The following is a 22,097-nucleotide window of genomic DNA, read 5'->3' as shown; positions in this document are numbered from 1 at the left end:
AATACATAAAACTAGGGTTTCAGAGTACTCCTAAAGGGGTCAGTCATTCTTTTCCTTCTGAAATATCCAGGGGCTGAGAAGAAATATACAGGATATAGATGGGGACCCACATCGTAGAATCCAGATATAATCCTGAGTACCTTGCAAATATGTAGGGAACAAAGTTTAAATTTTATATGGTGTAGAAAAGGAATGTAGGAATCGTAAGTGTTTTTCTACTTTAATGCTTAAATGTTTGTGAAACAGAAAGACTCCCCCCTACCCCCGCCCCATATCTGCTGCTTCCTCAGTGAATCTGCTCGGTGACTAGAAGGTACTTTACCTAATCTGGTGGAAGTTTTCACAGTAAAGAGGTAACTGAATGTATTTACCTTCAGAATTTCTAGTCTCTGCTTATTGTCCTTGGGGATTTTGTTAATGGGGACTAGACCAATGTTGTAGCCATCTCCAGAGTGTCCAGCGATGTCATACTACAGGCAAGAGAATCAGAGAGTTAGAAGCCTCTGTCCACTAAAGAACTGTCATTGGATCCACAAGTCTTTAAGTCTTTGGTCTGTTACTGCTCAGAATTGCTCAACATATGGCCATGTTGCAGTGCAGAGAGATGTATCTGTGTTTATCAATAAAGACAAGAAAAATGCCAGGCTCCTTCACTTCTTGTCCATCCTTGTGTGATCTCTGCTTTCTAGAAGGAGGCAGAAACTCTGGTGAGGGCTTTAGGGGCTACCAAGAATTCCATTCTAAAATTTCAGGGGAAAGTTTAAAAGAATTACACACTTACACACACACTTACACACACACACACACACACACACACACACTGTGGTAGGCAGAATTCTAAGGTGGTCCTCAAGATTCCTGTCCCTTGCTATATACACAGCCTAAATAATCCTCCCCTCTTATGTGTGGTCAGGACCTGTGAATATGATGAACTATCATACATGATTATGTTATATTATGAGGCAAAAGTGGATTTGCAGATGAAATTAAGGTTACTAATCAGTTGGCTTTGAGTTGATCAAAACAGAGACTATCTGGGTGGACCTGATTTAATCACCCACACCTTTAAACAGTAGAGTTTTTTTCTGGCTGCTAGTAGAAGGGAAAGACAGTGAGATCTGAAGTGTGGGGTGATTTGACATGTGGCTAAGATGGCCGGGACCACAGGGCAAGGCCCCAAGAGTCACGTGTAGCAGTGACCTTGCCAGAGAGCCAGCATGGACTGAAACAGGGACCTCAGTTCCTCAACTGCAAGGAACCAAATTCTGCCAACAATCTGAGTTGGCTTGGAAGCAGATCCCTGCCCAGAGCCTTCAGGTAAGAGCCCAGCCTCGCTGACATCCTGATTTCAGCCTCATGAGACCCTAAGCAGAGAACCCAGCTGAGCCTGCCTGGACTTCTGAACTATAGAATTATGACTTAATAAACAGGGATTACTTGAAGAAGCTATGTTTATGGTAATTTGTTACATAGCAATAGAAAACTAATACATATCTATTTTTTCTGAACACAAAACTGAAACATACGCTCTGTAGAAATTCCAGAAAAGCACAAAAAAAGTAAAATTATCCATGATACCATTACTCAAAGATAATGTCTGTTAATGTTTAATTTGTTTGTTTGTTTGTTTGTTTGTTTGTTTATTTATTTATTGGGGGGGTAATTATATATATGTATGTATTTTTTTTAATGGAGGTACTGGGGATTGAACCAGGGCAGGGTCTCGTGCATGCTAAGCACACACTCTACTACTGAGCTATATCCACCCCATTAATGTTTTTTCTTGTATAAGTTCCTATGTTTTAATTTCTTTTCAATTATGTGTAAGAGGTTGCACGTTCATACACATGTACATCTGCATCAACGTCAATTTTAACTAAAATGGATTAACGTCGACCATGTGATTTTATAATCTGCTTTTCTATTTAAAAATGCATGAGATAAATCTTTCAGTTTAAGAAACACCTTTTAAATTCTCTGTCTTATAATGCACACGATGCATACAATGCAGTCCTGCCTGATGAGGAAAGGCTGGAGCTGAGAGTAGGGTGCAGCATTTTTACAGGATCTGGAAAGAAGCTTGGGAACTGAGGCAACTATAACTGGGCCAAAATGGTTCTCTGCAATCGTGGGGTTTGCCCCCCAAATTCCCTTCTCCCCTCCCACCTCCCTCTAAGAATTTTTGTGATGCCGATATAAAGATTAGAATAGACCTCATGGTGTCTGGGCAACTGCGGAGTCTGCAAAGAAAATTCTCTGTTTTAGGTCTAGGGCAAAATTTTAGGGATTACTTGGAGTGTCATGGGTCAAAAGGCTTAAGAATCACCAATGGACCATCAATCAGTAACTGTCTTTTGAACATCTACCATGTGCAGAACAGTACTTTAGGTGTTGAGGAGGAATGCAATGATTTCTTTTCATGTCTATTCCTTTTTAACTGGTGAGTCCTTTGAAGGCAGGGCTGTATCTTATTCATATTAATGCATTTTAGTATCTATGAGTGTGCCTGGTGTGTTTATTGCCAAAATGCTTTAAGAGAGTTGGCAGGCAAGTTGAAGCGTTAAGAAGCTTTCCTTTCCCATGTGGGCTACATTCTTTTACAAATAAGCTGTTTGGAAGCTGGAAGGCTTTTTTTTTTCCTCTGGGCACTCATGTGAGAATTGGTGGCTAGCCTGAGCTAGCTGACAAAAAAACCCAACCCATCACACAACTGAAACCATTATATTTAAAATGAAAAATAGAAAAATTCCTGTTAAGATGATTTTTAGGCAAAAATAAAAAGTCAGAAGGTAGTTGGGTAATTTGTGGAAGATGTGTTCCATTTCAGACATGCTGGAATTGTGCGTTTGGCCGGGGGGCATCAGAGAAGAAATCTATTTCATGTCATCAGAGACGTGGCTGTCATCCCCAGGAGGGGAAAGTGCAACTGTGAAGGGCAAATGCGTAGAGAGAAAGGAGAAGTGGACCCCTTCAACAGAGCCCTGGGGAGCATCCTCCCTGGGGAGGGGATGGGAGAAAGACACAGGGAGGAGTGAAGAAGCCTGGGAGAGAGTGATGGCAGAAGCATCCTAACCGAGATGGCCCTGGGCATCAGAATCTCTTTCTCTTTCTCTTTCTTATACCACAAACATTTCACTGCAATTGTCCCCCTAAAGGTCACCAGTGATTCGGATGCCCCAAGGTCATCAGTCACCATTCTCCTTGATGCTCATGGTTAGTGTAACTCAGCACAGCTGCACAACTGCTTCTGGAACCCTACGAGCTGACCAGGGCCATCCTACAGAACGGCCATCTTGCACATGAGGGGATAAGATCAGCTCCTTGAAACGGAAGTGGGTTTCTCTTACTTGCCTGAGGTGAGAGGGCTATGAATGTATTAAACTTTTCCTTTTTGACTGATGGTTAAAGTTCTTACTAATCAGATGACAACAGATGACACTGTATAAATAAATATTTGACCATGTGGTCTGCTTACAGGGTCGACCTAACCGGTTACCACAAAGGGAAAAAAGTTGTTAGTTGATTATTAAACAGCAGTCAAATGAGTTGTTGGATGCTCTTTATCAAAAAGAGATACTGATAGATTCAACACTCCAGAAACATTTCAGTCCCAAACCCATCTATCATTCCGTGAGTCTACGTACCTATCGTCTATATTTAATTTTCTGCCCAAGAGAAAAAAGCATCCTACACTTATTTCAGGCAAAGGAGTTAAAGTGAGGTAGGTTGCAGACCTCCCTATCTTCTTCCCTCCTTTTTTCCCTCTTCTCCTCCCCCCCCAATATGTGGTAAGGAAAGTGCAATCTGCAGAAGGATCTCCCTTTATCTGTGCCTCATTAGTACAGCAAAGGCTGAGAAGACACATCTAAAGGACAGGATCAGGCTTATAAAATGGTTTGCAGGCTCTGGCTCTCATCTTCCAGATGGGCTTGGGGAGTCTGCTGTGCCCAAAGTAAATAAAATGCAAGAGAGGAATTCAAAATCCATCCAAATGGGAGCATTCCCCAGTGTTACTGTAGATCATTTGAAGCTTCCATTAAAAACAATCCTTCTGGATTATAATTATCTAGTATCTGCTCCCCAAGGATCCCAACACATTTTACAGAGAGTAATTTGCTAGTCCTCAAAACTGTCTGGGTTAAAGGAAAAAGTATATCAACGTCTCCATTTCTGTTTCTAACTCCGGATTCTGCCATTCACCCAGCCTAGGTCCTGCTGTGACCACTGTCACATCAGACCCGACAGGGTCCAAGCAAGCTTCTAGGGACGGGTCACAGGAGTCACTAAACAAGAACCGCGCTGTCCTTATCAACCACCTAACATCTAGAGCATAACTTTTTCTGAGTAGCTCAGCATTTTTCTGATCATGATTTTTCCACTTTTCAGAGCATCCCTGAATCTCTGTGGAGTTTCATATTTAACATCCAACATAAATATTACACCACAGCAGTAAAGAAAAACCGCAACCAGCAAAGACCAATTCTAATACTTTCCTGCTTTAGAAACTTGTTTAAATGCCCTTTTGCTAAATTTTCTTTTGAAAACCTCATTCATTTAGAAAAAGGTATGACAAATGAAAACAAGTGCTGAGTTTTGGTCCAAGACACAAAGATTTTTCATCCAATTAGAAGGATGATTTAAAATACTTCGACGGCAAAGACAGCTTTGCTTAGAACAAAGAGCTATTAGCATTTTCATGAAAATATTTCTGTTTAAATTTCTGTTGGGAAGGATAATCATTTTTTTGGAATGCTGATGATGTGTGAAATTCTAATCTCCTTCCAGACATACAAATACACCATTCTCAGGTGGCATTGCTGACAGCAGGCGGCAAAGGGTTAGAAGATAAATGTATGATTTAAAAGGTCAAGAGGTGTGGCCACAGAACTCTAGGTTGTTAGTCAACAGTCTGTAGTATTAGTTAGTTAACCTCTCTTCATACAGAAGTCAACTGAAGAGAACAACGTCCTGAAGGTCAAGGATTCTAGGCTTAGCTCTGACATTAACAAGCTTTTTGACCTAAGGCAAGTCACCTAACCCCTTCAAATCTTGTTTCTACCCTGTAAATAATGCTGGTTTAGATGACCTTTAACACTGTATGCTTGTAAATCACTTAACCTTTCTGACAAGTAGGGGTAATCTCTGTTTCACCAACCCTCAGAGGGTCACTGAAAGGATAGGACAATCCATGTAATGAGCATAATGTCAACATTTGTACTGTTCTTTATGGTTTACAAAGTGCTTCTCTGTATTTCATTTCATTTTGATTCTCTTCACACCTTCGGGGTGGGAATTATTAACATCATTTCCCAAATTAAGAAACTGATGGTTGGAGAGATGAACAGACTTTCTAAAGGTCAGAGATCTAGTGTTGGCAGAGGTGGAATCCAAACCAAGGTGCTCTGGCTCTAAATCCAATGTTTTTACTGCACAGAGATAACCACTCCCTAACTAGTCCCTCTCCCCTCCGCTACTTCCTAATTTCTACGTAAGATTTTTGAATGGTTGGTTTAGCCGATACTTCCACATCAACAATTGGGTCAATTCTGAATTCTTGTTTAACTTTGAATGGATTCAGAGAAGTCTGCACACCCTTCTTTGGTCCTACCTCCAAGTAGCAATAAGAATTTATTCCAAGCCTGAGCCTGACAGGATGATGGTTTTCCACTTCTAAATGTGTGAAACATTCCCGAGGCATCAGGAAAAGGTGAATTACAGATACTGAACTAAGTTTTTGATTGAAGGAATTTTCCCAGCACATGCTGGTTTGTGAATTCTATCTTCCCACATCCTTCTGGGAGTTTACCCAGCCATTCTGACCAAGATATCTTTGAGAAAAGTATTGTCTGTTATACCTCCTTTGGATGATGACATGCTAAGGGTAAGAGAAGATAGAGTACTTTGCGCAAATAGTACATTTGCTCCTAAATTATAGTTTTGTAAATACACTGATTGGGCAGAAATAAGATGGCTGCAAGAAAAAGGGATAAAACATGATCTAAGGAAAGGCCCTGAAGAGAAAGTCAGACATCCTGGCTTTTTACAGTCCAGCTGTGTGATTTTGGGCAAAGTACTTACCCTCTCTGGATCTTGATTTTCTCATCTTAAAACAAAGAGGTTGGTGAAAATAACTTCTAAGATGATTTCTGCTCCCAAGGCGCTATGAAAATTCAATGGCACACCCAAGAAATGGAAAGAAAAAGTCCACTCTACTTAGTTGTAGGAACACCTATGCCTTGTTTCTTTTTGTCAAGGGAGTGAATCATCTAAATCTAACTGAGGACTGATGAAGCCTTTTCCAAAGACAAAACCCTCGGAGTCTATGAGCAATAACAATCCAGCATTGGCCCTAGAATAGTGGCTTCCTAATTCTAAATTTTTTAATTTTAGGTAGTGGAACTCTTTCTCCAAATGAAATATTGCACAAAATCCCGGATTGTGAAACATCATGCAATATCAAAATACGAAGAATTATTTTGGTTGAACTGGCGATGGAGGCTGGAAGGGGTAAAAAGCACTGCCCACTGACCTTCGCCCTCCAACGTCCTTCAAGGGCTCCTTTTACACTGTTAGGGACCCATGGCTTAGAATATGGCTCCTATGTCTCCATAGAAACAATAAATTTGAGGCTTTATTTTTTCAAAGTCCAACTTCTCCATAACTCAATAACTCTGTTTTCTGGTGTCACCCACTTGGGTGCTCAGTGGAGAAACAGTCACCTAACTTGTGATGTCATTGAATACTCTGAAGAAAAAAATAAGCCATTAACAGCTTTTGAAAAGGAGGTCCACTTTAAGGTTACAGTGAAAACATTCCTAGGGGTTTGAAGAAGTCAAGAGGGAAAAACTGGAATGAAGGTAAAGGAAAAAAAAAGCTTCCTGCCTTAAATGAACTGGTTCGCAGGACCGTTACCATTCCACTTTTCACGCCAGTGGGTACGTGCTACGTGACCATTAAAAATGTTGCTGATTATAAGATTAGAGGACTTTATGCTGATTATTGGCAAATAATGCTGCTTCTATCTCAAGCCTACTGTAAATGCTGTTTCTGAGAACAGTGGAATTCAGTTGGTAGAACAATTATGAGAAACTTAAAAAACTCCAGATGCCTTTGAAATGTGTTCTGCCACTGAATTACCTTCCCTTCTCAGTAATTCTTGCTCAAGGGCCCCTGTGGTTTGGCATGAGTCACGCCAAGGTGGAATAAAAGTGGAGGCTGACTCCAAATGAGCCTTCTGGACTTGGACTCCAATGACCCATAGCCTAGGGGTTGAGCCCAAGCCAAAGAAAATACAAAGCTGATGCCAAGAGAGATTTTAGGGAAGAGTCCAGCTCTCTGGGCCACGCCAGTGGCTTCTGACGGTTTCAAAGCAAATGCAGACTAGATACCTTTACAAAGAAGGGAATATTGCAGGAAGATAACATTAAGAACTGTCTGGAACTGGGGAAGTGAGAAGTCTCAGGGCACATGACTGAATTCCTAAAGTCACACACGGGATGCCACGGGGGGCTGTGGAATGTAAGTTTTCCACTAAGAGCTCCTAGAACTGTCACTTGTTCGTGCATCATCTTATCCCGGTGGAGTAAGTGACACACTTCGGTTAGGTGTCCCTAGTCCTTGTGCCTCCTTCACAAATGAGAGAATGAAAGTACAGAGAGATTAAATGAGTTGAGTACGATCATACTGTGTAAAGATACAGAACAGAGTGAATGGTGCACTGCCACTTCTCAGAGTGTCAGTAGGCTCCCTCCCACCACCTGCCCACCCTCCACGAGGGAGACCTGGCCAGCCCCACTCAGCAGGGACTGGGTAGCCTGCGGCCACTCAGAATCGTGGTGATGTCGGCAGGGGTGGTGGGAAGATTACACGACGTCTCCAGTGTATCTGCTGTCGGGAGAAAGCCTGTTAGGAGCTGTGGAAATAGAGAGGATGTTGGGACAAGGTCAAGGGCACAATGAGACAGCAGCCAGACAGATCCAGGATGAGGGGGAGGCTACCAGACAAACAATCTGGACTCAGGAGAGTGACCGTCATGGAAAGTGCAATGGTAGTGGGGGGAAAGGCTGTCACAGGTGAGAAGAGGCTAACAAGGCACTCCAACCAAAAACAAGGTGAGGACATTGACCGGATCCCAGAGTATATGGGGAAAAATAAGTAGAAACTGTTAGGATAGTTTATATTCTATGCATAGCCCAGGGTTATAAGCCTTTGGGATCGCTGGGAAAAGTGAATGTGGATTGGATATTATAAGATATTATGACATTTTTGATAATTTTCTTAGACGTGATAATGGTATTGAGGTCAAATTAGGGAACATCCTTACTCTTAGGAGAAGCATAATAAAGTCTTTAGACATAAAGTATGATGATAGTTGTAACCTACTTTCCAATGGATCAGAGAGGAGGAAAGAGTAAATATTTAGAGAGAAACACGAAACAAACAAGGGGAAAATAGTATCACTTGGTGAATCTAAGTGAAGGCCCGTGGGTGTTCATTTTACAGTTCTTTCAACTTTTTTGTAGATTTAAAAATTTTCAAAAGAAAAAAAAAACCTGGGAAATAAAGGGGAAAGTTGAAAAACAAAACATAAAAGGGAAAACAGAAGGAAGAAGAGTCCTGGGCTCCATTCTTCTCTGTCTCCAACCAGCCTTCCGACTTTGGGCCAAGGGCTTAATGTTTCTGGGTCTCGGTTTCCTGTCTGAGGAGTGAGGAAACTGGAGGGAATGACCTGCGAGGTGACCCCAGCTCTGACGGCTACGTCCATAATGGGGAATGTTGCAGGAACCAGACTCACCGTCCTTCCCTGTCCTGTCTCTCCTTCCCTGTCCCTCCAGACACTCATCTAAGTACCACTTTTCCTCAAAGAGCTTGTTTGGTGAAGTCTTAAGGCTTTTCTCCTTTTGTTGGAAAGATTTAAATGCACAAGTTTTGTAAGACTTTCTATGCTTCCAAAAAAGTTCTAAACAAATTGTATGTAGTGAATGCAGTGAGTGTAAGCACAAGAAAAACCAAAACCCTTCAAGTACTTCCTGTGAAAAATCAAATAGCATACAAAATGAAGTATTACCCCACTGAAAAAAACCCAAAATTTAAAAAAAAAAAATAATGAGGCTACTTCAAGCCTTGAAAAAAGTTATTTTATCTTGGTGTTTTGCTGTACTTTCACTGGATTTGTCAGTTTTACATATTACTACAGTCTCTTATCAGTATTTCTGTGGTTTTGCAGATGAAGCTGGAGGGCAGTTGGGGCAGTCGGGGAGGCTATCAACCAAATACTGCTCGGGGGAAGGGGCCCCTACGGGGCGTCTGAGAGGCATGCTTTGTTGAACCTTTGTGACTGCAGCCTCCTCACTGAGTTTTCTATCACAATTGGTTTCTCTGTCTCCCTCACGAGGCTACAAGCTCAAGGATGGCAGGGAACCGTGTACCTAGAGGAGCACTCTGCTCTTAGCAAGTGTTCAACCCGTATTTGTGATTTTGTTGAATTCAGTTGAAATGCAGCAGGTCAGATGGCAATAATTTGGTGTCTAACTATCAGTTAGAAACAAAACAAAATGACATCTTGTGAAATGCTGATTGCCTTGACATTATTTTTTTTTTGTGCAACATTTCCGTTATTACTAATCCTTCTTCCAGATGACAGACTTTCAGCAATGAGAACTGGACAAATATGAATCTCTCTATATGTCTCCCTGCGGGTGATATGCAGTGAAACATTGAACACGCTCCGTGACAACCACACCATCTTCCCGCAGGCTCTGGTGGGGGAGCTCTCCCAACTCCCTGTCAGCTTCGCCACCTCCTGCCCTCTGTCTCATCCTTTACCCAGTCCCAGGGAGCTCTGTCAACCAATTTCTGAGTGAACTTCTAATAAATCTTTCTAAAGACCTAGACAAAATAGCTTCACATAACAGCAGCTCTGCTCTCAAAGATACAGAGATCTTCCTAACTGAAAATTTCATCCTAGGAGTACCTACGACTATGCTAATTTTAATAGTGGTAAGTTTGCCGTGGTCTTTGATGGGTTAAAATCTTCATGTAACTCAAGCTGAGGGATCTGAGATGCCTTGACCTTCAAGATCCACAAGAGAGGTGAATGGGCTGATATAAACATTAGCAGAACCCAAAGGTTTCAAAATGTCACATGGGATTTACACTGATGGCACTGGCTGTCTAGCCATCCACTGCTGATCAGTGGTCGAAGTGATTTAAGAAAATGATACTTCACCTCATACTAGAAGGATCTAAAACATTAAAAAATATGAAACCCATAAAACAAAAAAGTAAAAAATAAAATCCAAAATCAAGAAAAACTTATCTGAAGGGAGGGAGGGTCAAGGGAAGGAAAACACTGAACACTAGTCTGTAAACCGAAAGACATGACAGAGTTGGCTCAGCAGGGCTTGGATTTTAGCTCTGAGCATCCTGGCAACTAAATCCAACAGGGAGTCATGAAGATCCGTGGTCTTCATGAATCACAAGGGGAAACGCTACTCCCCAGGGTGCAAGTTCATATCCTATTTGCATTTGTATCCTGTACTCATGCACAGCCGGGGAACCCGCCCCTCAGCAGCACGCACTGACTAGAGCGGCCTCTTTCCTACCTCTTAATTCTAAAAGGAATCTCTCATGGCCAGCTTCATGCAAGGGACTCTGGGAGCCTCAAAAGTGGGCCCAGAGTAAATGAAGTGATGGCTTTCACGATCTCTGTCTCACTGTATCCATCAAGATGCATAGACACAACTCAGGACAGCAATCCTGAGGTGCAGGTGGGATGTCAAACTGGATGATGATCTGAGACTGCCTATTTCTGCAGGACGTGTTTGATGCCCAATGTGGTCTAGAATATGCACGGGTGGGCTGAGTACTCATGACACACATCTGCGAGTACACACTTCCTCTCAACTGAACTTTTGATAATAATGACACGGCATGTGACTGTGTTCAAGGTCATGTGCTCTGGTCAAGACCAGGAGTGCGGGGCCCCTGTGGCTGATTAAGGCGGATTGATGGGCTCATCTTGGGCAGTCACACGTGCTGCGGGGCATCCCTTCTCAGTTCAGACCTCAGAAGGATGAGGAAGGGCAAACTGGGAATAGCAAAATGGATGTCGTTTAAATGGGAAGCCGCATTCCTCCCAGGGTAGGCCCTTCCCATCAGCTGGACAGACGTCTGTTACAGTGTGACCCTCGACCTGTGGAGAGGCAAAGCCATGCTGGGGACAGCGCACTTTGAGGGCATACTCCAACCTTGAGAAGCCGCCTGGCTGGTGATGGGGCAAGAATGGGTTGAGGGGAGGAACTGGGATGAGGACAGTGGCTCTGAGAAATCTGGGGAGAGACTTCTGGTCCTTCTATGTAACTGTTCCCCACCTCCCATCATAGCTAACATCATATAACTTGGGAAGTGCAGTGCTTTCTTCTGTTATAAATAGGTTTTAAATGATGGTCTTATCATTTTCTGATTATTAGAGCAGATAAGACCAAAGGCTGACTTTCTTGGTGCTGACACATGAGCTGTTAAGATGAAGGTTTCGGCCTCATGCCCTAACTCGGGCCGACTCTGGGCAAGTGTGGGCTGGGATGGCTCCCATCCTCCTCAGCTCATGCCATTACCTTGAACTTCTCCTCATAGTTCTCGAAGGCCTCCATGACCATACACACGGCTTCCATCGAGCGCTCCAGCCGGCCGTCCACGCCGTTGAAGCGGTACATGCTGCCGGATACATCCACCACCAGGCGCAGGCGCTTGGGTTTCTGTTGGGGGCTGCCCAGCTGAGGGAGGGACAACAGAAAACCATCACTGGCCACTGTTCGGGGGGGCTTGCACGGGCTCTGGAGTACGGGCCATGAGGCTGGCGGATCAGCGGTGGGCTCGGCCCTGCACCGGCTGCCCTGGCAGGCAGGGAGGCGTCTACTGATTACATTTCAGTATATGGAATTTCAGACTCGTGCTGGTAGTGGGGCCATGTGGGAAAGATTTCCTTTTGGAATATGGTCCTTTTAAGCACCAACTTAGTCTAGTAAAACTCCCTTCCTGAGGCTGATGTTCGTTTTTTTTTTCCTGGAGGGGGGAGGTAATTATGTTCATTTATTTATGTTAATTTTTTTAACGGAGGTACTAGTGATGGAAATTTTGACCTCGTGCATGCTAAGCACGTGCTTTACCACTGAGCTCTATACCCTCCCACCGATGTTGTCTTAAAAATAATAATCTGGCAGGATATAACCTCCCACGTGTCAATTTCACATCACGTCTTAGAGTCAGTTACTCTAGCATGATGGAGTTATTCTGGAAGCCCACAGCAATTTGACTTGTACTGGCTCTGCAGTGACCTGAAAATCATTTCCCACACAGTCTGCAAGAGAGGTCCGATTCCTAAAACAAGGTAATGTGAGGGGTAGGGGGAGGCAGGGGTGGTCTGGCAAAGAGCTGAAGGAAAATTTTTCTTCAGGGTCCTTTGTCTTTAAGAAGCTTTCAGTTTCCTCCTCCTTCCTGTTACTGAATTGCTACTTCTCTTCACTTTTCCTGGCGGTTAAAGCCACGCAAGTGGCATCGAACTGCCGTCTAGCAGTAACAGTCAATTAAAACGGGAAACTCTTCTGAGTTGTGGCCTGATGTTGGACTCAGGCCCGCCAATTTGCGGGATTAAAAATGAAAGTATGCTTGTCGGTTTTACTTACAAAGAAAAAAAGAAGAAAAATTCCAGATTAGTCTGTTACTACACACTTGGTGACATGTATGAAAACTAATGAGCAGAGTTAGGAGCTTCAAGAAAATTGCTGGTGGCATTAGAGTGTAATGGTTGTTGGCGGCAAATTCAGTATATTTCTTAAAAGTTCGCTGAGGCTGCCTAAATGAAGAACAGTGCCGCATACACTTCTATGACAACTCACAATTTCAAATGTATCTACACACATTTGTGGACCACGATGAGTCACTAAAGGAAGCAGCTGATGACTCATACCAATGACACAGAAAGAAGAACTCCCACAACTACTAAAGGATCCTCTCCAAATCAACATTTAGACGGAGTACGCGGCTCTCTTCCCTCCACCAGTCGCTGCACCCCCAGCTCACAGTGGCCACTCACCAATTCTGGTTATTCAGGGACACAGAAGTCACAGAGCCTCAAAGAGGTTCCGTATTTCCCCTTATTGCCATGGTATCGCAAATATTTTAATATTATGGCTGTCTAAAACTTTACACACTATAATTAGAATTATTTCAGAGCAAATTCCTTGTTTTCTAAGCATTTTTCCAGTTACAGGATGGACACAGATCTTTAACCGAACAATAGAAACCCACCAAGATTGCTCTAGTGTTTTCACTCGCAACACCCTCTGGGATTCACAGACACCACATGTCTTTGGTTTTCCCTCCAGGGCACCCTGCTCGATGTCCTAGGAGCTGATCTGTGTCACTGCACTGGCTTCTCTCCCGGCTGCTGGCTTCCAGTGGGCTCCGCTGATGGGCGGCCCTGGCAGGAGATCCAAGGGTGACGATGGGTTCTTTGTTCTTTCAGCCTCTTCTGTGCTGTGGCCCATGGGTGGGCTCTCTGGCTACTGAAGGGCATGGCTCCTGGCAGGCAGCCCTCTCCAAAAACTGTTTTCCCTGGGTTCCAATAAGTGCTCTCTCCTCTCCCCTTTTAGACGTAGAGTTGGGTCAGATCCTTGCTGCTGGGATACCACACTGTCTGTTTTTTGATTTTCTAAACCTCACCCTTACTTTTATAAATAGTCTTCTTATTAACTGTTCTTATTAACTGTTCCCTAAATTGCTCACTTTGAGTGTGCCTGGTGTTTCTTGACTCACAGTGGGATCTTGACTCATACAATAAACAGTATAATATTTATGTTTATTTTTTCCCTAGTTTAAAAAAACATAATGCTTTCCTTGGTTGCCATATTTAGGGTTGATGGTGTTCTGACAAAGACAACAACTCAAGAAAGCATCTGCCTGTATAGAAGACCCAACTGCAGACCCAGGCGCCTAGTGCACCAGGGCTCACCTGTGGCTCCAGCTCACCCCGGCGTTTGTAGATGGCTTTTTCTCCAGTCAGACCATCAATGATCTTGGCATCGTCTAGTTCCCCAGTAGCTTGGTGTCTTAGCCACTGTCTCTCTTTACCTTTAGCCTACAATGACACAAACACAAAGCCTTTTTGTAATGAGTTCTGCAGGATCCCTGACACATTTTATGCATGAATAACAGGAAACACACCAGGGATCTTTTCAACAAGCGATGGTTATGCAGGAACACAGTTTTCATAAATGGACTGGTTTCTGCTCTGCTGACAAATAAAGGCCCTTTGTGGAGATTTTGTCAATTATAAGTGTTTTAACATATGGAATGATAAAATGAATGCACAGCACACATGAGTAGGGAAATGGTATGCAAATGAACCTCTGGAGAAACAGGCAAAATCTGGAAATTAACGGTGGTGGCATTTCTTGTGGCTTTTCTGTCACGGTTCTCAGAGAAAATTTATTAGGGAACAAAATAATCAGCTTGAACTTGTTAACACCGTCTGCAGGCACAGGGAAAACGTGATCTTCAGAACTCTTCCTTTTGGAGAAACTGTTACTCAAGTTCTCTGTGACTTACAGCACAAGTGGAAAGAGCTGAGAACAGCAGTAGGTGAACATTTTGTTCTCTACTGTTGCCCTGATCGTCTGTATTCAGAAATCTTCTCAATTACTTTTCTTTTTTAAATTTTTAAGGAACATTTTTTTGCACTATTTAATTAATTAATTTATTTATTGGGGAGGGTAATTGGGTTTATTTATTTATTTTTAATGGAGGTACTGGGGATTGAACCCAGGACCTCGTGCAAGCTAAGCACACTCTACCATTGAGCTACACCTTTCCCCCCGAATTACTTTTCTAAAGATATTTTTACATAATACTTGCCTGCAATGATGTAAAACTATGTCAGGTGGACTAAGATGATAGTTAAACGATAAAGAGTTATAATATCCCAATCAAGGCACAGGCCTACTACAGCTGAGGATTAAGAAGTGGGAAAAAACGCTAAAATACTTTTATGCACTCAAACTACAGTAGTAGCTAAGATTACGTGCTCTGGCGTCAGACAGCCGGGCTCCAATCCTTCCTTCACCATCAGATCAGATATCTGACCTCAAGCAAGTTATTTAACCTATCCACATTTCATTGTCCTCATTTCTAACATGAATACAACAATAGCTTCTACTTCAATGAGTTACTGTGACAATTAATTGAGATACTACATGGAATTGGCTGAGAGAGCCTGACAATCTATGTTAGCTGGAATTATTATTATTACCATTATTATCAGCCGAGACACATTATGGACAGCTAAGTTCACATTAATTTAAGCACATTTCCATCACTGTTTCATTGCTGGTGGTTGTATGACAGCACTGTCACTGAAAATACAAAGCCAAGTTTCAGGCAGCCAGTGTCTACTTTAAGGGCAGAACAATCACTATACAAAGACGCTCCACACAACACAACTCTGTGTAGTACTATGTGTATTGTTTTCCTGTTCCTGTTAGCCTTGCTGCAAACAGGTGCAAAAAATACCACATTTGAATACAGATATATTAATATGAACGTGAATTAGAGAAACTCCTAAGCTACCAGCATAAAGATCTTAAATTTGGTGGGCAGTTAATTTCAGGAATTGCCAGGTGTGTGCCCTTTGGAAGTATGCGCTTTCCTGATGTATAATCTTGGTAAGAGCCCCATGATCTTACAGGACAAAGGAACTCACTGGAGCATAGCTCAACGCACTCACATAACTCTATAAGATATACAGCTGAGGGTGACAGGAGGAAGGGGTGGGCAGAATCTTCTAGAATCCTTTCCCACTGAGCTGTGGATCAGACAGACAAGCTCCATCATGCAGTGCTTTCCTTCTCAGGCTCCCTCCCCGCGATATGATTGGGACCTAGCTCTCATCTCTTCTTCCCTGTCATTCCTGACATCTGGAGTGGACAGTTCCTCAGGCTTCCAGGATACACTGTGCTGGGAAACACAACTGTGGATGATCATTTAGGTACCTTTTAACTCTGAGATTCTATGACTCTTGGAGGTACCAAACCGCAGAGCACTGCTCCTGAGTCCTTTCGTAGATGAGGACAGACTCTCACAGACTAGTCTAGACTGGGAAAATAAGCACTGCAGAGAGTTGAAGAGAAGGTGGTAGCAGCAGTCAGCAGCAGTGGCTTGGAAGTTGGTTTCTCCAGTTCTAATCCAGTATCTAATCTAACACAGGATTACAACTGGAACTCGATTATATAACATGTTATGTAACAGTGGTGCCACTGTTATCATTAAGCACTGATTTTCAAAGGTTCCATCAACACACTGACAAGGCAATGACCTTGAGGACTTCTTACTCAAGTCCACTAGTTGCTACATGGTTTTATTAACCAGTGAAACTTTCACCCGGTAAAGAACCATTGCAATGGCCACAGATTAAGTAATTTATTATAGTTTGTAATGCAGATTACCATTGTAGTAAAAATAAATTTAACCCCCCACCATCTCACCATAGAGGAAATATAAAATGCTAAAATTCTAATAATTCTACACCCTTCCCTCATATTTTGGTGTTTCTGCAAATGGAATATACCTTATAATTGATGGCAAAAGAAACCAAGGTAACAGGCAGAGGGTTTACTTGTGACCTGGCTGTCATTCCTAGAGGCCACACATATGACCTTGGCTGAGCATAGCAGGTACCACTCATTGAATTACTTCCATTGGCAGCACAGACAATTGACTTTTAATTTGAGTTACGATTTCTAATTATTATTTAAAACGAATTCAAAGACATTACAGTACAATAAAGCATAAGAATAATGAGTAAAGAAATGGAGTGCAGGATGCAAACATACCAGAAGTGAAGCAAGATTCTTTGCTGCAGAAGTGACCACACTTCCAATGAGACCTACAAAGGGAAGACGATCTGCGAGGTGGAACCTGGGTTTGTGTTTGTTAGGAGAACGTGTGCATAGTGGACCTCAGGTCACAGGCCATGCCTCGAATCATGGCAGAAAAAGCATCAGACTAGGACTAGCATATGAAGATTCTAGTCTTGGCTCACTTGGGGCAAGTAATTGAGATGCCTGGGTCTTTACAGTCTCATCTTCAAACTGAGGGGGCGCTGTGTCAGTGAGTAGCAGTCTATACTTAATAATAAAATCACTAGTATTAAGGGGAATTCCCAACTATTTTTTTTTCACCCTTCACCTCTTCTTAATTATATCAAAATACTAAGGACAGGAGTATTTTCTTAAATAACTGGGAATTGTCTCCGATTTGAAAGCTTCCAAAAATATGTTCATTAAGGATGCTAAAAAGTGACTTTGAAGAAAAGTGTTTTTTCACTAGTAAATCTATTCGTCAATAACAGAAATAGGTGAATTGCCTGCTAAATGCAACAAATTATGGGGAACATAACTGCTTAGGAAACCAATTCATTCCTTGTCTATTTTGACATTTTTTAATGGAGTTTGCTTTAAGCTAGTTTGCTGTTGATGGTAAGCATTTTGAGAGACTTGGGTGGATAATTAGTTACAGGAAACATGCTTTGCTTTCCAAACTTCCCCATCTTTCTGCCACAACATCAACACTTAAAAGAAAGCGCCAAACATCTAGAACCTAGCAGATTTATAACTTGGTGAAAAGCTTTCATTTTTCGATCAGGAGTTTTGGGGATACTAAAAATCTCCTAAACAGCTGTCCAAGAGTCTTAGCAATTCAGATTGTTCTCTAAATTGACATAGAGCCAGATCTAAGAAATACTAAGAACAATTATATTAGAAACATTCAGGACATTAGAACTGTTAATAGGATTCACCATTTATATCAACACATGAATGCTTATGGTATGGATATATATTTTTGAAAGCTATCTAAAAACTACATTAATAAGCATACAGACATAATTAAGTAAAACCACAGAAACAAACAAATGATCATATCACTGTAACAAAAGTGATAAAGTTTACTAAATGCCGTACCCTGGAAAGCAGTCCATTAGGCTGTTTTATCCTCCTAAGATTTAAATTTAAGATTGCCACAGAATACCACAGACAGCTGCCTGCTTTATGACAATCAGACAGGAGTATTATTACCCAAGTGTAATTATTTAGTGGATTACCCTCTAATTGTATTTATAAAGATCTGACTGTAGTAAAGCAATCTGGAGTAATGTTGCTATTTTAGATATTCCTATACTAGTACATTTATCATTTACCAGAAGAATTTTGTCTTCAATATTCCTCAGGAGGCTTGTGAGATAGAAATGCTGCTGGCCAGCTAAGCTAACAGCCAGAGCTAATTTATTAACAGGCAGTCCTTCAAGACTATGAAGAGAACAAGTTAACTCCTTACGAGAGGTTCGCAAAATCCTGTGTTATTGACATCTATTCAGATCAGTGTCAGAGCGCAGATATCAATCAGTCTGTCACAAACTAAAAACGCAAGGAGGGAATTCCATGTGGTGTGAATTTGGGGACGTTGAGCAGACAGGTCTGAGTGAAGAACAATGGAGCCAGGACCCAGTGAGGACCGTCAAAGCCAGCCTAGCAGCACTGCGGACTTCTGTGGGGTCCATGCTCATAATTAGTAAAAACGATAAAAAAAAGGGGGTCCTTTTTAGCAGGCATATTAGTGCCCTAGGTAAGGGGGTTACAGTGTTACAAAATACTTTTCCCTTAGAATATTATGTTTGTCCGCTCTCTCTGGATTCACCATCATGTAAGAACCTAGGGATCTTAGATCTTAATTTTCATATGCTAGTTTGATTCTTTTCTTATGTTTGATTATCTTTTAAGGTAACTCTCTAGCTTGAAGACTCTGTTTCTGTTTTGTATGCCAACAAAAGGAAAAGACTTAATAAAATTTGGGGTCAGAGCGAGAGAAGGGATATGCTTTTTCTAATAAATGTTTCCCCTTTTTGTGGGTCAACTTAAAAAAATAATTAGGTTTATTTACTTATGTATTTATTTATTTTTTAAACTTTTTTTAAATTGAGTTATAGTCAATTTACATTGTTGTGTCAAATTCCAGTGTAGAGCACAATTTTTCAGTTATACATGAACATACATAAATTCATTGTCACATTTTTTTTTGCTGTGAGCTACCATAAGATCTTGTATATATTTGCCTGTGCTATACAGTATAATCTTGTTTATCTATTCTACATTTTGAAATCCCAGTCTGTCCCTTCCCACCCTCTGCCCCATGGCAACCACAAATTTGTATTCTATCAGTCTGTTTCTGTTTTGTATTTCTGTTTTGTTTTTGTTTTTTTTTTTAGATTCCACATATGAGCCATCTCGTATGGTATTTTTCTTTCTCTTTCTGGCTTACTTCACTTAGAATGACATTCTCCAGGAACATTCATGTTGCTGCAAATGGCGTTATGTTGTCAGTTTTTATGGCTGAGTAGTATTCCATTGTATAAATATACCACACCTTCTTTATCCAGTCATCTGTTGATAGACAGTTAGGCTGTTTCCATGTCTTGGCTATTGTAGTGCTGCTATGAACATTGGGGTGCAGGTGTCATTTTGAAGTAGGGTTCCTTCTGGATTTATGCCCAGGAGTGTGATTCCTGGGTCATATGGTAAGTCTATTCTTAGTCTTTTGAGAAATCTCCATACTGTTTTCCACAGTGGCTGCACCAACCTGCATTTCCACCAGCAGTGTAGGCGGGCTCCCTTTTCTCCACAGCCTCTCCAGCATTTGTCATTTGTGGAATTTTGAATAATGGCCATTCTGACTGGTGTGAGGTGATACCTCATTGTAGTTTTGATTTGCATTTCTCTGATAATTAGTGATATTGAGCATTTTTTCATGTGCCTACGTATGTATTTATTTTTTATGGAGGTACTCGGGATTGAACCCAGGACCTCGTGCATGCTAAGCATGCACTCTACCACTGAGCTATACCCACTCCTCCCAACTTTTAAAATTTACATATAGCATACTTGTAATAAAGTACATAAATCTTAAGTGTCGAGTCAGTGAACTTTAAAAGTGAACACACCCTTGTAACACCTGCATCTCCCCAACTTCCTGGGGCCTCTTCTGGACTTGACCCGGCCCCTGCCAAAGGAAACCCCCGCTGCCTGACTTCTATCACCACAGATTAGGTTTGCCTGTTTTCCAATTTCATAAAATGGAATCACACAGTATGTAGTCTTTTCTATCTGGCTTCCTTGGTGCAACATCATTCCCACGAGTGGCACTGATGCTGTTGGGTTCAGCAGGGCTTTATTCTCTGTCTCTGCTGTAACAATGTTCAGTAGTGTCATTTTGACCATATGTCACAATTTATCTAGTCTACTGCTGCATTGTTTCCACTTTGGGGCTATTGTGAGTAATGCCACATGTCTTCTGAAGCAGGTATGCGTGTATTTCTGTTGGGTGGAAATCCTGGATACTCTTGGCTTTAGGAGATACTGCAAAACAGGTTTCCAAAGTGTTTTTCCCAATTTATATTCCCACGAGCAGTGTATGAGGGTTTCCTCTGCTCCCATCTTTAGAGACACTTGATATTGACAGCTGCTTCTTTTTTTTTCTTCTAATTTTAGCCATTCTGGTGGGCGTACATTCACTTCTTAATTTTTATTTGTGGATAAATGAATTACTTTTGGTTCTATGTGTCACTGATATTTTTAGGAACATGAATTAGTAGTTTCTGTTTTTGAGAAGTCAAAGTATCTACAAGCCTTCTGATCTAGAACTATTGGGCACAAAGACATTTTTTATAATAGTAGCACTATTCATTCAGTATATAACTTGCAGATAAATATGAACAGATAGTTTATCAGCTGTCCTGAGCTAGCCCACTGATACCTGGAAACTCAGAACAGGAAGAGGCCTTTCAAAGTGGGTGCTCTTGGAGGCAATGGGCTGGAGGGGGAGCTCTTTAAAAATTTCCTGAGGGCTGGAATAGAAATATTGATTATTTGGGACTGTGTATTTTATGGGGCTCATTGAAATACTTCTTTAAATAGTAAGTTCCTACTGTATCTAAATACAAAGGGCAAACATGTTCTTTATTATATATTCCTATTGCATGAAGAAAAGTATTCTTGTAAATATGCCCGTTTTGTATTATGTAATAAGTCCATACTAATAAGAATTCATTACATATGAAGGTAGGTTTCACTAGTAAAAAGTTATAGATTTTCTAAAAAAGAAACATAGTTTTATTACTTTTATGTTAAGAACACTTAGACTAACTGAAATGCTCAGAGGATGATGTATTCTGGTTAATTCATTTTCTGGGAAATGATTTGGTTAACCAGAAAGCGCGCGCGCGCACACACACACACACACACACACACACACACACACACACAAACACACATCCATAGCAGTGAGGACACTAGGAGGAACAAACCTGACAAAAACCAATTACCTTGTGGTTTGAGATACTCTGTCTTGTAATTTCAGCACTGAAAGTATTCTGACTAACTTAAAAACTTTCACTTATTTGGGTTATGGTTTATCAAGACTTCCTTTTTCGATAAACTCTACAAGGAAGCCAATCTTCTATTATTCCTTCAGAATCTAACGAAAAGATTAGAAAGATTTAAATAGACATTTCTATAGAAAGCACATCCATTCCACAGAGTAAAGCTTTTTTTTTGCTATTAATTTGTACCATTCAAACAAAAAAAATATGCTGGATTAACGTAAACTTCTGTATAGTATTTATAGAATAACAAATTATAAATCAGTGGAAACAAAAACTTTTTCTTTGTGGTTCTTGATGTTTTGACATAGTGAAAAATATTCTAGTAAATACCTGTTGGGTTGCTAGCTGTTCTAAATGGTAAAGCAGTATTGCCAAAAAAGGGGCAGATACAGACTCTTCCTGTGTTAAGGAATTTCCTGTTTCTTGAAGTAACACCTCATTGCAATAAAAACACAGTTCTCCTTAGAAGAATTTGTACTCCTGGATGCTGATATGGAACTAAATTATTACTTTGCATGACAACTTAATGTCATTTTACAATTAGTTTTTGTTTTTTTAGGGGGAGGTAACTAGGTTTTAAAATTTTTATGTTTATTTATTATTTTTTATT

At 41.2% G+C, this 22,097-nt stretch overlaps 1 protein-coding gene across 3 annotated transcripts in view; it reads right to left on the bottom strand.

Moving 5' to 3' along the window:
- VWA8 (von Willebrand factor A domain containing 8) overlaps nt 1-22,097 on the bottom strand; it is a 297,774-nt gene that overhangs the window by 6,401 nt on the left and 269,276 nt on the right. For 2 of the 3 annotated variants that reach the window (XM_074378240.1, XM_074378239.1), the window contains exons 41-43: nt 14,012-14,137; nt 11,616-11,774; nt 372-470 (exon numbers count right to left, since the gene is read on the bottom strand). In XM_074378240.1, coding sequence (XP_074234341.1) covers nt 372-470; nt 11,616-11,774; nt 14,012-14,137 — 384 coding nt within the window. The remainder of the gene's footprint in view (nt 1-371; nt 471-11,615; nt 11,775-14,011; nt 14,138-22,097) is intronic. The other variant, XM_074378241.1, reaches the window with a different exon arrangement.

Source organism: Camelus bactrianus, chromosome 14, assembly GCF_048773025.1.
Source record: "Camelus bactrianus isolate YW-2024 breed Bactrian camel chromosome 14, ASM4877302v1, whole genome shotgun sequence".
In the NCBI taxonomy this organism is placed as follows: domain Eukaryota; kingdom Metazoa; phylum Chordata; class Mammalia; order Artiodactyla; family Camelidae; genus Camelus; species Camelus bactrianus.
The sequence above is the reverse complement of the archived record's forward strand: the minus strand, read 5'-3'. Positions and strand labels throughout refer to the sequence as shown.